This window comes from Gadus morhua, chromosome 4 (genome assembly GCF_902167405.1).
Source record: "Gadus morhua chromosome 4, gadMor3.0, whole genome shotgun sequence".
Taxonomy (NCBI): Eukaryota; Metazoa; Chordata; class Actinopteri; order Gadiformes; family Gadidae; genus Gadus; species Gadus morhua.
In genome coordinates, this window is record NC_044051.1 from 29260363 (window position 1) to 29275053 (window position 14691).

Below are 14691 nucleotides of genomic sequence, written 5' to 3' on the forward strand. Positions count from 1 at the left end.
AAACTAACTACATTTTGTGGAATATTTCCAAATTTCAATTGTACAAACAGTGCTGGAACCAATCAATCTTTACAGTTTGTGAATACTATATTATACTATAATATAGTATTATACTAATATACTATACTTATACTATACTAATAATGTTAGTATTATAAGAACTATATACTATAATTATTTTAACAATAAGACATAGAGTTCTTCAGCGTTAACTATTGGCAAACTATCCAGGATTTATAAACGGATCCTAAATTGTGTCTGCTGTCTGCTTCCTCCCCTGTGGTGCAGGGTCAACAAGGGCCGACCGGCTCAAGAGGCAGTGAGGGCCCCCAGGGGCCGCGGGGAGACGGGGGTCGCGCTGGGCCACCCGGTCTGAGTGGGAATCAAGTGGGTTGTTTGCGCTCTATCATAGTTAACACATTATAGTAATATTACAATCATTACTATCACAATAGTCTTTTATGGTTCATTACGATCACCAGTATTATGTAGATCATGACGAACACGATCATTTTTACGATGATTATTATCACGATTGTTAAGACCACGTTATTTATAACAATAATTATAATTTTTTAAATCATAAGGACCACAATCATTATTACCGTCATTATTACGATCACACTCATTATTGCGATTATTACGATCACGATCATTATTAAGATCCCGATAATTTTTAAGATCATTCCGATCAGGATCATAATCATCATGCTATCGCGTTCATCATTACAATAATCACAATCCCGATCAATATTAAAGACCGTAGGGAATCCAGGACCTGACAGCAATCTTATTTGTTTGTTTGTTCTCAGGGAGCCGCAGGCCAAGATGGAGCTCCCGGCTCCAGAGGCAGCTCAGTAAGTACATTCTCTCAGCGCAATGACAATCTACATTATTTATGTTACAACATATTCAAGATTACAATAGAATACATTTCATAATAGAATGCTTATATTTGGTTGCTGAGCAGATGTTTATGTTAAGCAATTGCTTAGAACTATCATATCGTTAAAAAATGTTTAAACTCCTGCACAACCTAGTCTAGAAACTACAAACTGGACAGAGTGCAGAGTAAATATAAGTAAGCGTGTCGCTGGATAATTCTCATCAATGAGGCATTTTTATCATAAAATTGTCTGCTGTTAAGCTCTTTGAGACTCTAAAATACATTTAATTGATTAGCATTTTTACACATCCACTAATGTTATGTTGTTGTTGTTGATACTAAGAATATGTGGTCTTCCTTACTAGGGTCTTGCTGGCATTCAGGGGCCCGTTGGTCTGCCAGGACCTGTGGGGCCCCCCGGCCCCCAAGGGACCACAGGAGTACCTGGACCCAATGGCCAGCTGGTACTGTTCCTGATTTACGCCGAACACTGCCCACCATAGCAGTAAACAATAAAAGTCAAAGTTTAATTCAGCTTTATTATAAATTTCTTCACATCAAACATACAAAGAAATCGAAACAATGTTTCTCCCTATCCCACGGTGAAAGAGATAAAGTGCACCGGCACAACAGATAAAGATAAAGTGCACAACCGATAAAGTCAAGTAAACAATAAAGTGCACAACAGATAAAGACATTTACAAATCTAAAAATACACAATAAAATATAAGAGAGCAAAAAACTATCAAGTCGAGTCATAATGATAACCAATGGTGATGCTATGTATGCATTCCATGTTTTTCCATAGCCAATCACACTGCATTCATATACATGTGAATAGGCAGCAGGGAGGGTTAGGAGGCATCTAGCTCTATGGGATGATTAAAGGTGAGGCTGCGGGCATTGGGAATCAAACCCAACATTGCGACCCCCTGATTCCAAAGTAAATCAATGTATTTGATCATTGATCGCTGTCAATTATTCCATAATGACCATCAAGTATAATCAAATCCTGGTTAGTCCAGGTTTAAAACATAGAGGAAACGATTTTTCCTTTGATACACAGTAAGGTACGCGTGGGAGCTTGTGTGGTCTGGTTTAAAAAACCTCACCCAGCCTCAAAGTCCAATCAGACTCGGACCAGGTGAGGCTGCCTAAACCAGCCATAATACACACACACTCCACACAGTATGTCTTTATGTTTACAAAATAATATTGTTGACTTGATGGTGATAAAGATGATGACGATGCTGATAATGTAGAAGGTAACGGTCATGTGATCTCCCCTTCCTTCCTCACAGGGTGATGGCGGACTTGCAGGGTTCAAAGGGGAACCTGGACTGAAGGGGGAACTGGTGAGATATTAAGGATCTGAATCCAGATGGTCATGGGTCAACCTTAGCCATGCAGCTTCATGCTTATGCTAAATCTCAAATACATAGCACTTTCTATAATGCATTTTTTAACTTTGCCTGTGTTTTCTTTGACTTATCTATTTTTTTACTTCATTTTACTATATGGCGATGTGAAGTACTTCACGAGTCTGCCTCGTGTTTGAAAAGGGCTATACAAATAAAGTTGCCTTGCCTTGCCTTCCCTAATAGTTGAAACTAAGATTCCTCATACTCAGTCATTAACAAGCATCTAACAGGGTTAGCAAGACGTCTATGGTTTCTGTGTCTATGGGTTAACTGATGAGTTGAGTGTTCATTAATACATCGATTGTGTTGTGATGTCCCCACAGGGTGATACAGGGGCCCATGGGGGTCTGGGGCCGATGGGTGAGGAGGGAAAGAGAGGACCCCGGGGTGACGGTGGCTCGCAGGGCGCGTCTGGACCTCAAGGAGAGGCGGTGGGTCTCACAGCCACATTACCACCTAAAACAGCACTTCTCGAACCATGGGTCAGGGCCCAGAGACAGGAGCCCTGACCCTAGTTATAGCAGATCATGGACCCTTTAAATACGTGATACGTGATATCTGCTCATAATTTGCGGTTAACATTTCACATGTTAAAATCACGTTACACACCCACTTTGTTCTGACAGTAAGGTTCATTTAGCAATTAAAGTTCCCAGGCTCCTGGCTCTTTCATACATGTGAGAAAGGCTGCCCTTTAGGACAGCAGGAGTAGCTGCAAGGTTGCTGGTTCCATTTTCTGTTTGCCTGAACCTTAAATGGGAACCATCCCACCCTGCTAGTGTTTCATATATTTATTTTCTGTGTATCTATGAGTACTGCTTCATACACATATTGTCATGAAAAAAATCAGAGAAAAATGTATATTTCTCTGATTCATACCGATGGAGAATGTCAATCTTGGACCAATGACGTCCATGGTCCAAGTGTTTTGGGATTTCAATGTTATGCCCAATGCAATTTGGTTCACAACAGGTATGTCTTATATTAGTAAATAGCCAAGCCTGGGTCCAAGTGCGATTCCCCTTGATTGTCCACACCTTGCCTACACCCCTCACTGCCCCCAATGAGCTGGTGGTTTGGTGACCAGTGGGTGCTTGCATGTGTTCAGCATCCCCTAGCGGCTGGAATGGAAATACACCCTTGGCTTGCAGAACATTGAGCCTTTTCTCTCCACCTTCGGTGTATATCTTCTGTGAAGGGTTGATGCATATAAACTATTTGTATGTTTTATTTTCTATTCAACATATTTTAGCAAACTGGATATTGAATACGTTAATTAGATATCTTTCTGTGATCCAATATGTGACTGATGGATGTTTGGGGTTTAAATTTGTTGTTGTATGTTTTTTGTATGTTTGAAATGTTATGTTTGGTGTTGCACAGGGAGCTCCAGGAAACCGAGGATTCCCAGGTGTAGACGGTTTACCTGGACAAAAGGTAGGGAGATTCATGACCTCCTGAATCAATGTTGAATCTGGATCATGATATTTTTATATATATAAAAATAAATCAGTTGTTGTACTGCATTGTATTGTTTAACGTACAGTGTATCAAGACAGTATCGCCGTCCTCCCATTGACTACCGGGGCAGTTGAAATGTTCACAAGGTCATCATCATGACCACTTAGACCATATCAATGTTACCATCATCGCCATGACTACCGCGATGTCTAAACATTTGAATGTTACCACTTTTGTCGTCATGACTACCACAACGGTTTTGCGTTACCATTGTCACCATGACTACCATGACCGTAGAATGTTTCAATATCACCAACGTCACCATATCTGCCGCGATAGTCCGATTGTCGTACCACCGAGGTTGCCGTGACTATGCGACCGTTAACAGTTTGGATGTGTGGCTGGACGCAGGGTGCCGTGGGAGAGAGAGGAGGCCCTGGCTCCACCGGGACCAAAGGCTCAGATGGAGACGAGGGACGGGCCGGAGAGCCTGGTATACCTGGCGCTAGGGTCAGTACCCCCTCCAACCATGCATTGTTCTTATATTATCAGATCATTATGGGATATTGCTGCTACAACACCCTCATAATGCTGTGCTTTTATTTACAAGAGTACACCAAGAGGTCACATGCAAACCACTACTGCTACTCTACAACGTAAAAGTCTTCGTCACCACTCATTCCTGTAATCAAGGTTCAAAAAAGTTAAAGTGATTCAGGTCCATGAAGTAAGGATCCTGCAGTAACCTAGTTTCACTGTTTAAAAGTCCTGCATTTATACACACATTTCCTATGAAAAAGTCCTCACAAGTCCACACCAGCACCCTGTTAACGAGCTAGTGGAAGGACTGGATTGGAATCTGCTTTTACTTCCTGTGGCACAGGAAGTGAGGCGGGTCAGTGCCCAGGACGTTTACCTGTTGTCTTCCTGCAGGGTCTGACCGGAGAGGCTGGCATGCAGGGATCTGAAGGGAAGCCAGGACCCATGGTAACCAGTCTCCTGCTGCTACTTGGGGTCCTTTGTTTGCTTTAAATTGTTTAAATGTAACGTGCAATTGCTTAAACCAGTGAAATATAATTGAGCAATTTAGTTGTATTTTATTGTATTTCATTTTATGTCATTTCAATTACAACTTTTGAATTTTAGTTTGCACATAAATTCCTAAATTTTGTCAGTGTGTTTTAAGTTAAATTCTCCATCTCTCTCTCTCCCCCATCCCCCCTCTTGCCACCTTCCCTCTCTCTCTCCCCCCCCCTCCTCCTCCCGCTCTCCCCCAGGGGGGTCCAGGAGAGGATGGGAAGCCGGGTCCAGCAGGTCCTGTCGGCACCAGGGGAGCAGCCGGACCCATGGGGGGTCTGGGACCTAAAGGCTTTGTTGTCAGTGACACTCGCACGGTGATACTCACATCTTGGCAGCTGTTACCTGTCCGCCGTGTCTCACTTCCTGTTGGTTTTTCAGGGCGATGCTGGTAAGGGTGGAGAGGCGGGAAGCGCGGGCTCTGCAGGTCATAGGGTATGTGGTCGTTGTTGTTGTCGTCTTTGTGTTATGGTGTTGTGATATAATGTGTTATGTTGTCGTTGTTGTTGTTGTCCTTTTGTTGTTGTTGTGGTGATGTGTTATTGTGTTGTTCTTGTCGTTGTGTTATGGTGTTGTTGTATTGATGATGTGTTATGTTGTTATTGTCGTTATGGGGTTGTTGTGGTGATGCGTCATGTTGTTGTTGTGGTATGGTGTTGTTGTGTTGATAATGTGCTATGTTGTTGTTGTCATTATGGTGTTGTTGTGGTGATGATGTGTCATGTTGTTGTGTTTGTTATCGTTGTGTTATAGTGTTGTTGTCAATGTGTTGCTGTCCAGATGACCTCTAATTTGTACTTTTCAGGGAGTCAATGGAAAAGATGGAGAGGAGGGCGCCGCTGGCCCAGCCGGTCCCGCCGTGAGTCCACTCAGGCCCCCATATAGTCCACTCAGACCCCCACATAGTTCACTCTGACTTCTACAGAATCCACTCAGACTCCCACATAGTCCACTCAGACTCCCACATAGTCCACTCAGACTCCCACATAGTCCACTCAGACTTCAACAGTCCACTCAGACTTCAACAGTCCACTCGACTTCAACAGTCCACACGACTTCCATATAGTCCACGCAGACTCAATCATAGTCGAGTTAGACTTCCACAGTAAACTCTGACTTCAATTCAGCTTAGACTTCAACATAGTGGACTCCGTCTTCAACATAGTCCACTCAGACTCCCACATAGTCCACTCAGACTCCCACATAGTCCACTCAGACTTAAACAGTCCACTCAGACTACAACAGTCCACTCAACTTCTGCATAGTGCACTCAGATTTCCACATAGTCCACTCAGACTTCAACACAGTCCACTCAGACTCCCACATAGTCGACTCAGAATACAACAGTCCACTCAGACTTCAACAGTCCACTCAAACTTCAGTAGTCCACTCGACTTCTACGTAGTCCACTCAGACTTCAACATAGTCCACTCAGACCTCAACATAGTCCACTCAGACTTAAACATAGTGAACCCAGACTTAATCATAGTCGACTTAACTTCCACGTCAACTCTGACTTCAACATAGTGGACTCAGACTTCAACATAGCCCACCCTTACTTTAAGTCGACCCAGACTTCAAGACGGCTCAACAATTCAACATTTGACTAAGTCACTCAATGCACAAGTAGATATTGATTAGTCCAGCTAGACATACTACTCCTTCCCTGTGTTTTCATATCTGCTCCGTCCGTCTGAATTCCAGGGAATTGCTGGAAAGAGAGGAGAACAAGGATCTCAGGGACCACACGGATTTCAGGTACAAAACAGATCTTCTTTGAAACGCTAGCAGAGGAAGTACTAGTAGTTAGTAGAGGAACCACTGTGGAACACCAGCAGATATAGCATGGGGACCACTATGAAATGTTAAGCTTATAGCAGCAGAGGAAGCACTGGTAAATGTATGCTGATGTTAGCTTAGGGAGTACTGGGAAATACTGGGAGAAATTTGCAGCGGAACCGTCAGGGAAACCGTCAGAGCAAAACGAGTTGCTCTGTTTTCCAGGGTCTACCAGGGCTCACAGGCCCACCCGGAGAGTCAGGGAAACCAGGAGAAGAGGTAAACAATGTCAACATTCACAAATGTACAATTAACATCGTCCATTATATCATTATTCATTCTATTTATAATTGTATCACATTATAATAGGATATTGATTCGTTTTTTATTGGTCTTGTGCTATCTACCATTTAGTAACTTGACCTGAACGTGTATGCGTTGCAGTGCATTTGACTCTAGGTGTATTTTTCTCGGTAGGGCCTTGCTGGGGAGGGAGGAGCCAATGGCCCAACAGGTCTCAGAGTAAGTTCACATCAAACGGTTCATCCCTCGTTTACTAATACAAATGAAGGAATTCAAACATTCCCTGCAAATTAAAACAATGAAAATCACTAATTCATGCGAAAGAAATCAGCCAATTCAACCCATTGATGCCCCGATATCAATAAATTCATTATAATGAAATCCTTCATTCAATAGAAATAAAATCAATAAATTCAACCAATTAATACATGTAAATATATAAATAACATTATAATGATGAAATCAATCAATGAATACAAAATAAAATTGAAATAACATTAGAATTATGAAATCAATCATTAAATACAAATTAATATTGAAATATCATTATAATGATGAAATCGATCATTAAAGGGGACCTATTATGCTTTTCGACTTTTATGACCTATAAACGTTGTTATAATGATTTATAGTCATGTTTAACCATGCACAAAAAACGATGTAGATTTCCGGGAAACTCGCTTTCAGCCTTCTCTGTCAACGCTCGGTTTCGTCCTTCTCCGCCCCCTCGCCCCCCTCCTGCCAACCCAACTCCGTTGTGATTGGTTACCTTCCTTGAAGTGCGCGCGCGGGCAGATTTGACCAGGCATATGGGGGCGTGGCAGCAGTGCCTCTACGTAGATGATTTCCCGGAAATGTGAACAAGTGAATCGCAAACGTTGTCCCGAGTGTTTAGCGCTATGCACAGCTACCCCAGACTGTCAGCAGGGAATACGTTGAAATGCATGTACGTCATTATTTGACACTTTAGTATGGTTAAACATGACTATCAATCATTATAACAACGTTTATAGGTCATAAAAGTCGAAAAAGCATAATAGTTCCCCTTTAAATACAAATACAAATATAAATAACATAATAATGATGAAATCAATCAATAAATACAAATGAAAATAACCTTCTAATGGGGAAATCAATCAATGATAACAAATTAGAATTAAAATTACATCATAATGATGAAATCAATCAATTCACACCAACAACCTTGATCTTGTCCCTCCACTTCAGAATTTGTGAATTGTGGGATCCTCCTTTCATTCCGGTTGCTGAAGTGTTTCTTCCTCCATTCCCCTGTAGGGCGAGCGAGGCACCCCAGGGGAGAGAGGAGATATGGGCTCTAATGGCCTCGGAGGACCTAAGGGAAGCCCAGGATCCCCCGGTCTGGACGGGCCCAAGGTAGGCCAGCTCCAAACCAGCTATCCTCGTATTCTCACCCACGGCTGAAACGGCAATCACAGTTGAAACGAACACCGGACGGTTTTCCGTCACGCCGCGCCTGCAAGCAGTTTTACCTAAAACCCAGTAGTCTCACCTGTTGGTGTGTTTTGGTTGTAAAAGCATTTTTTTAAGAATAAATATCTATTTAATAATCATGCAGGCTGACAGTATTAATGTCTTGATGGATTGCCTGCATTTCTTGGCCTTTTGGTCATCAGGAGTTGGAGTATGACTGGGATTAGTAAGCGTATCGTTAACATATGCATTTTATGCTGATTGTATATGAACACAGACCTTTCTTTAAACATCATATTACAACTTTATATTTTGACCCGTTCAGGGGGCCTTGGGTCCTTCCGGCAGCGTTGGTGAAGGGGGGCCCCCGGGCCTGCAGGGGATGCCTGGAGAGAGGGGCGTACCGGGCCCCTCTGGCCCCAAGGGAGACACAGTAAGTAAGACTTAAAGGTGGTATGATCTGAGGGTTAAAGAGAGAGCAGAAAAGAGCTGAAGAAAGTACGATTTAGAAAACTCAAGTCTTAAGTCTGAACTTGTATTCCAGGGTTCGGTCGGAGAAAAAGGTCTGGAGGGCAAAGCTGGATCTGATGGAGCGAGGGTGAGTCCCAGGCCCGCTTGGTTCTAACCCTCACCCTAGGGGAACCGCACTCAGACACACCCTTCTGGTCGCACCCTTCTGGTCGCATCGTATGCTGTAGTACAGTTCCCAGAGGATTTGGATTTTAATATGTAAAAGCTATATATTTAGTTTCACCGATATGGAAAGAGCGCAATGTGGAAACATAGGTACCTTTATGTAACTGCTCTATTGAGCGGCACACTTATAACATTTGATTTGTTATTTAAAAAGGTTTCAGTGCATATGGAAGGAAAATGCCATTGATAATGGAATGGAATGAATGGAACAGCTGTCTGTTTTATTTATTTACATAAATATTATGGGGAAATGCTTTAATCCAAAGCGACTTACAATAAGTACGTTTGTCAGAAGAAAGAGAAACAACAATATATCGTAAGTGCCAAGCACTTACAATCGCCAGGTTAACCCATTCCCTGTATACAACAAAGATAGCTAGAATAAGATGCTAGACAATGCTAAGTACTCTTTTCTTGTGAGGACTTTGGGAGAAAAAAGATAGTTTATGGTAAAGTTAAAGGTGGGGTATGGGATTTGCGAAACGCCAGCAGATTTTGAAAATACACAACTGAAATGGTCCTACCCCTTCTTCCTCAACGCTGACTCTGACTCCTACCATTCCAAGTCATGGACGCGCAATCATGCACGAGCGAACACGGATGCGCGAGAGCGAGCCATTAGCTAGTTAGCTAGCTCCAGTAGCCACCGCAGGATAACAACAGAAGGTTGCTCTGGGTCACGAGCTTTGAGTACGTGCACGAAGGGGTCGCGCAGGGAGCGGGGGAGTGCAGTACGACCGTTTGATTGACGTACTTACTGTCCAATGCCACTCGGTGGGTCTGGAAATCATTGGCTGGAGTTTTTCGAGCCCTGCCCGTTGCACAGATGATTGACTTGTTTAATTTTCATGTCAGTACTTCTAACTCAGTGGCTGTAAGTGGGTTATGATAAGGATTTCAAGTAATTTTGCAAAAATGGCCAAAAAAGAGAATTCCATACCCAACCTTTAAGTTTAGATTGTGCGTGAACAAGCCCATTGTTACTAACTATACTAGATGGCAGATGGAGTGTATTCATATATATGTTTACTGATATTTTGTTTGGCATTTAAAGGGATTAGTGGGTGGTGTTGGACCAGTTGGCCCAGCAGGTAATCATGGTGAGAAGGTAAGGTCAACACACTTTGTCTTTCCTCTTTTATAACCTTGATCAGCCTTCAAACACACATCACTAGGATACTATGCATTGACCTCAGTTCGAATTACAATTTAATTTCAAATTTGCTTTATCCTGCTTTCAGAATAAAATGCTAGGATGATATTAACAAGCATATTCTCTCTCACACACACACCCACACACACTTGTTGTTTCAGGGCGAGACTGGCCCTGCCGGCCCCCCTGGGAGGAGAGGATCCAGAGCGATGGCGGTCAGTAACTTTTATTTTGAAAATGTGTCATTGTCAGTGCTATGATCCAGAACTAGTATGTACTGTGTATAAATAACACTACTACTAATAAATATTTCCTTCATCTCACCTCCGACAGGGGTCTCCAGGTGAGCCTGGACCGACCGGGGCCGTCGGGTTCCCTGGAACTTCAGTAAGTTCAGCCACGTTATCCTCCAGTCACATCACACTACATTATCTAGTTAGCAGACCCTTTTGTCTAAAGGGACTAAAAGTATGTGCATTCAAGATCTTCAAGTGGATTTGGGTCAAGATATAACCCAAAAAGTCCAAGAATCCATAAAATTCATAAAAAAAACTAAGCAAAGCAACTGCTTTTAAGGCAAGGCACCTTTATTTATCTTGCACCTTTCATTCACAAGGCAGACTCAAAGTGCTTCCCTTAGAAACATCGCCCCACAATAAAATGAAATAATAAAATAAAATAGATAAGTAAATGAAAACAAAGGCAAAGTAAACAAAAAATGCATTGTAGAAAGTGCAATGTATTTAAGATTTAGCATTAAGGGCTACAATATAGAAATGATTCAGCAAGATGCAGTCTGAGCATATGGGTGTTCAGCCTGCAGTGGGCGATGGGCAGGGTTTCAGCTGTCCTGATATCATTGTGAGCTTGTGCCTTTGTTATGGAGCCAGGACTGCAAACATTTTGCATCTACATTTTGTTGAGCGGCTCCTGGGGTTCTCACGAAGTGAGGGAGGAACAAGTCGTTCGGTAGTCATGGCGTCCAGCGGACAGGCCGGGGTGTGTGGTTTGACCATATGCTGGATGTGGACAACACAAGAACAACCTACAATGATATTTTGTTCTAACACAACAACAACAATGTAGAAATGAGATTGGGCCTTAGGCCCAATCCCATTTCTACCCCTTACGCCTTCCCCTTACCCCTTACCCTTACCCCTTCAAAACAAGGGGGAGGGGTAAGGGGAAGGGATAAGGGGTAGAAATGGGATTGGGCCTAAATGTACTCAGTCTGTTCCCAGCAGTCTTTGAAACAGGATATCTCAAGAAGTCAAAATTGCACAATGCAGCTCTTGGTCATTATCCTCCAATAAGAGCAGCTCTAGAGCATTATCATCCGATCACAGCAGCTCTAGGACATTATCATCCAATCATAGCAGATCTCGAAAACTATCCTCCCATCACAGCAGCTCTAGAACACTATCCTCCCATCACAGAAGTACTAGAATACTATCCTCCCATCACAGCAGTACTAGAATACTATCCTCCCATCACATCAGCTCTAGAATACTATCCTCCCATCACATCAGCTCTAGAACACTATCCTCCCATCACAGCAGCTCTAGAATACTATCCTCCCATCACAGCAGCTCTAGAACACTATCCTCCCATCACATCAGCTCTAGAATACTATCCTCCCATCACATCAGCTCTAGAATACTATCCTCCCATCACAGCAGCTCTAGAACACTATCCTCCCATCACATCAGCTCTAGAATACTATCCTCCCATCACATCAGCTCTAGAATACTATCCTCCCATCACATCAGCTCTAGAATACTATCCTCCCATCACATCAGCTCTAGAATACTATCCTCCCATCACAGCAGCTCTAGAACACTAGCCTCCCATCCCAGCAGTACTAGAACAGTGTCATCCAATCACAGCAGCTTTAGAACATGATCCCCCAATCACAGCAGCTCTAGAACACTATCCTCCAATTACAGCAGCTCTAGATAACACAAACACATATACACCCTACACGTTCACATGCATCCATCAAAACCATGTATGATGTACACATAAAGAAGAACATTTGTGAACTTCTCTAACATTTTCTTTTCGTTTTCTTTTTTTTTATCCCCAGGGTCCTGATGGTCAACCGGGGGTCAAAGGTGAGCCAGGTGAGGGGGGTCTGAAAGGAGAGGGCGGAGCCCCAGGACCCCAAGGGACTGCTGGGAAAACAGGCGGACAGGTACACCCCCAGACCCCGTACCGTGGTGCAGAAGTACTACTAGTAGTATTTACCATAGCGTACCAGTACTAACAGTTGTATTTACTATTGCATAGAAGTGATAATAGTATTTACTGTGGTGTAGCAGTCCTACTAGTACTATTAACTAAAGTTTAACCTGTTTTATATGGTCTATGTGCGTATCACCCACACCATAGCTCCACTGGCCACATTGTATTTTACCTTGACTTACCTGGTATACCGCAATACCGTGATACTGCCACAAGCCTAGCATTTACTCTGGTGTAGCATTACTTCTATCCGATGTATTTACTACAGCAGTATTACTATCTGTTGTATTTACTATGGCAGTACTTCTATCTGATGTATTTACTATGGCATTACTACTATTGGATGTATTTACTGTAGCAGTACTACTATCTGATGTATTTACTATGCTGTTACTAGTATAGTATAGTATTACTACTATGTTGAATAAACAATGTTTTAATTATATTGAAATTGCTTATGTGTGTATGTGTGTGTGCTTCTCTGTGTGTCTATGTTTGTGTGTGTGTGTTTCTGTGTGTGTGTGTGTGTGTGTGTGTGTGTGTGTGTGTGCTCCTCTGTGTGTCTATGTATGTGTAGGGGCCCGTTGGTGTGACTGGGTTGAAAGGCGCCAGGGGAACACAGGGGGCAGCAGTGAGTCATCCTCCTCCTCCACATCACACACCTCATGACGTCATCATGAGGTCATCGTCATGACGTTCATGACCTCACACATTTCTTTAATCCTCTCTTCTCGTTCCCCACCAGGGCTCTGCTGGATTCCCCGGGTTAGCAGGCGGAATCGGGACACTTGGATCAAATGTAACGTATTCATAAGAATAGCTGTGTTTGTTAGTGTGTGTGTGTGTGTGTTAAGGTATGTGTTATTGTGTTTGTTTGTGTGTTGAACTTCTTATACTAGATGTGTGGGTTTGTGTGTGTGTGTGTGTGTTTGTGAGTGTGTGTGTATGGATGAGTGGGTTTGTATTATGTGGGTTTGTGTGTAAACGTTTGTGCGTGTGTGTATTTTATGTGTTTAAGTGTATGTGTGTGTGTGTGTAGGTATATGTGTGTTTGTGTGTATATAAGCCTGTGTGTATATATACAGATGCAGTACATGTGTGTGTGTATTTACACATATGTATCTATATATCCGTGTGTATACACATATATATACGTGTGTGTATGTAACTTAATTCCCTGATATTAAATCAGACTAAGGTCGCTATTAATTTTCATGTCCGATAAACCTTTCCTTCTCTTGTCTACCAGGGAGCTTTGGGGCCAGCCGGGCCCCCCGGCCCTCCAGGGAAGAAGGGTCCTGGGGGCGTCGGCGGGGATAACGGGGCCCCTGGTCTTCAGGGAGAAGAGGGCCCATCTGGCACCCCAGGGACCGCCGGGGAGAAGGGAGACTCTGGTGAAGACGGACCCCTGGTACAGAAAACCCTCAAGATATAGCCCACATCCCTTTATATAGCTCCCATCCCTTTATATAGCTCACATCCCTTCATATAGCTTGCATGCCTTCATTGACCTAGTATTCCTATAGCTCACATCCCCTTTATTAAACCTAGTCTTAATATAGATCTCATTCCTTTCATATTACCTAGTATTGACATCCCCTTCTTATATCATGTGTTTTCCCCGGGGGGGGGGTTGTCTCTTGGCCCTGTGGTCTTCGTTAAAGGGGATGTCAATACTAGGTAATAAGAGCGAAAGTCTCAACACGGGGAAAGCTGAGCGGTAGGGCAAATCTGTGCACATTCACGTGGGCGGCAGCCGCTTCCTGGTCATCAGCCGCTTTTGTAACCGCCTCCCCTCTGCCGCCCTTCCCTCATTGAAATGAAGGGAGGCGGTAAGTTGCCGCGCAGCGGTGTGAAACCGGCTTAAGGGTTCCAGTTTGCGGTTTCAGTTCACACAGCTATTGTTTTGAACAGTATCACTGATGCATTATTTTTCTTTATTTTTTGTACCTGATGGAAGTATGTCTTCTTTCCCTACGAGACTTTTGGACTTTGTTAATGCATAATAATTAAAAAACATTTATTTAAAAATATATATCTATATCTATATAGATATATATTTTTTTTATACATTGGTAGTCAAGGCGGGGCCTTATTGTTGTTTAGGTGGCCGCCTTAACCATACAGTGCTAGGGGAAACACTGATCATCTTAAAACCATTCCTAAACCTTAGTGTGAGGTTATGATTGTGTGAAAACAATAACATTCTGATACACAAC

The 14691-nt window shown here is 42.8% G+C and overlaps 1 protein-coding gene across 2 annotated transcripts in view; it reads left to right on the forward strand.

The window, feature by feature from the left end:
* Positions 1-14691, forward strand: part of LOC115542646 (collagen alpha-2(V) chain) — a 41393-nt gene that overhangs the window by 19128 nt on the left and 7574 nt on the right. For both annotated transcript variants that reach the window (XM_030354973.1, XM_030354972.1), the window contains 24 exons: positions 289-387; positions 813-857; positions 1252-1350; positions 2188-2241; positions 2631-2738; positions 3691-3744; positions 4180-4278; positions 4702-4755; positions 5046-5144; positions 5227-5280; positions 5651-5704; positions 6550-6603; positions 6850-6903; positions 7102-7146; positions 8224-8322; positions 8705-8812; positions 8924-8977; positions 10130-10183; positions 10390-10443; positions 10562-10615; positions 12315-12422; positions 13050-13103; positions 13218-13271; positions 13722-13883. In XM_030354973.1, coding sequence (XP_030210833.1) covers positions 289-387; positions 813-857; positions 1252-1350; positions 2188-2241; positions 2631-2738; positions 3691-3744; positions 4180-4278; positions 4702-4755; positions 5046-5144; positions 5227-5280; positions 5651-5704; positions 6550-6603; positions 6850-6903; positions 7102-7146; positions 8224-8322; positions 8705-8812; positions 8924-8977; positions 10130-10183; positions 10390-10443; positions 10562-10615; positions 12315-12422; positions 13050-13103; positions 13218-13271; positions 13722-13883 — 1773 coding nt within the window. The remainder of the gene's footprint in view (positions 1-288; positions 388-812; positions 858-1251; positions 1351-2187; positions 2242-2630; positions 2739-3690; positions 3745-4179; positions 4279-4701; positions 4756-5045; positions 5145-5226; positions 5281-5650; positions 5705-6549; positions 6604-6849; positions 6904-7101; positions 7147-8223; positions 8323-8704; positions 8813-8923; positions 8978-10129; positions 10184-10389; positions 10444-10561; positions 10616-12314; positions 12423-13049; positions 13104-13217; positions 13272-13721; positions 13884-14691) is intronic.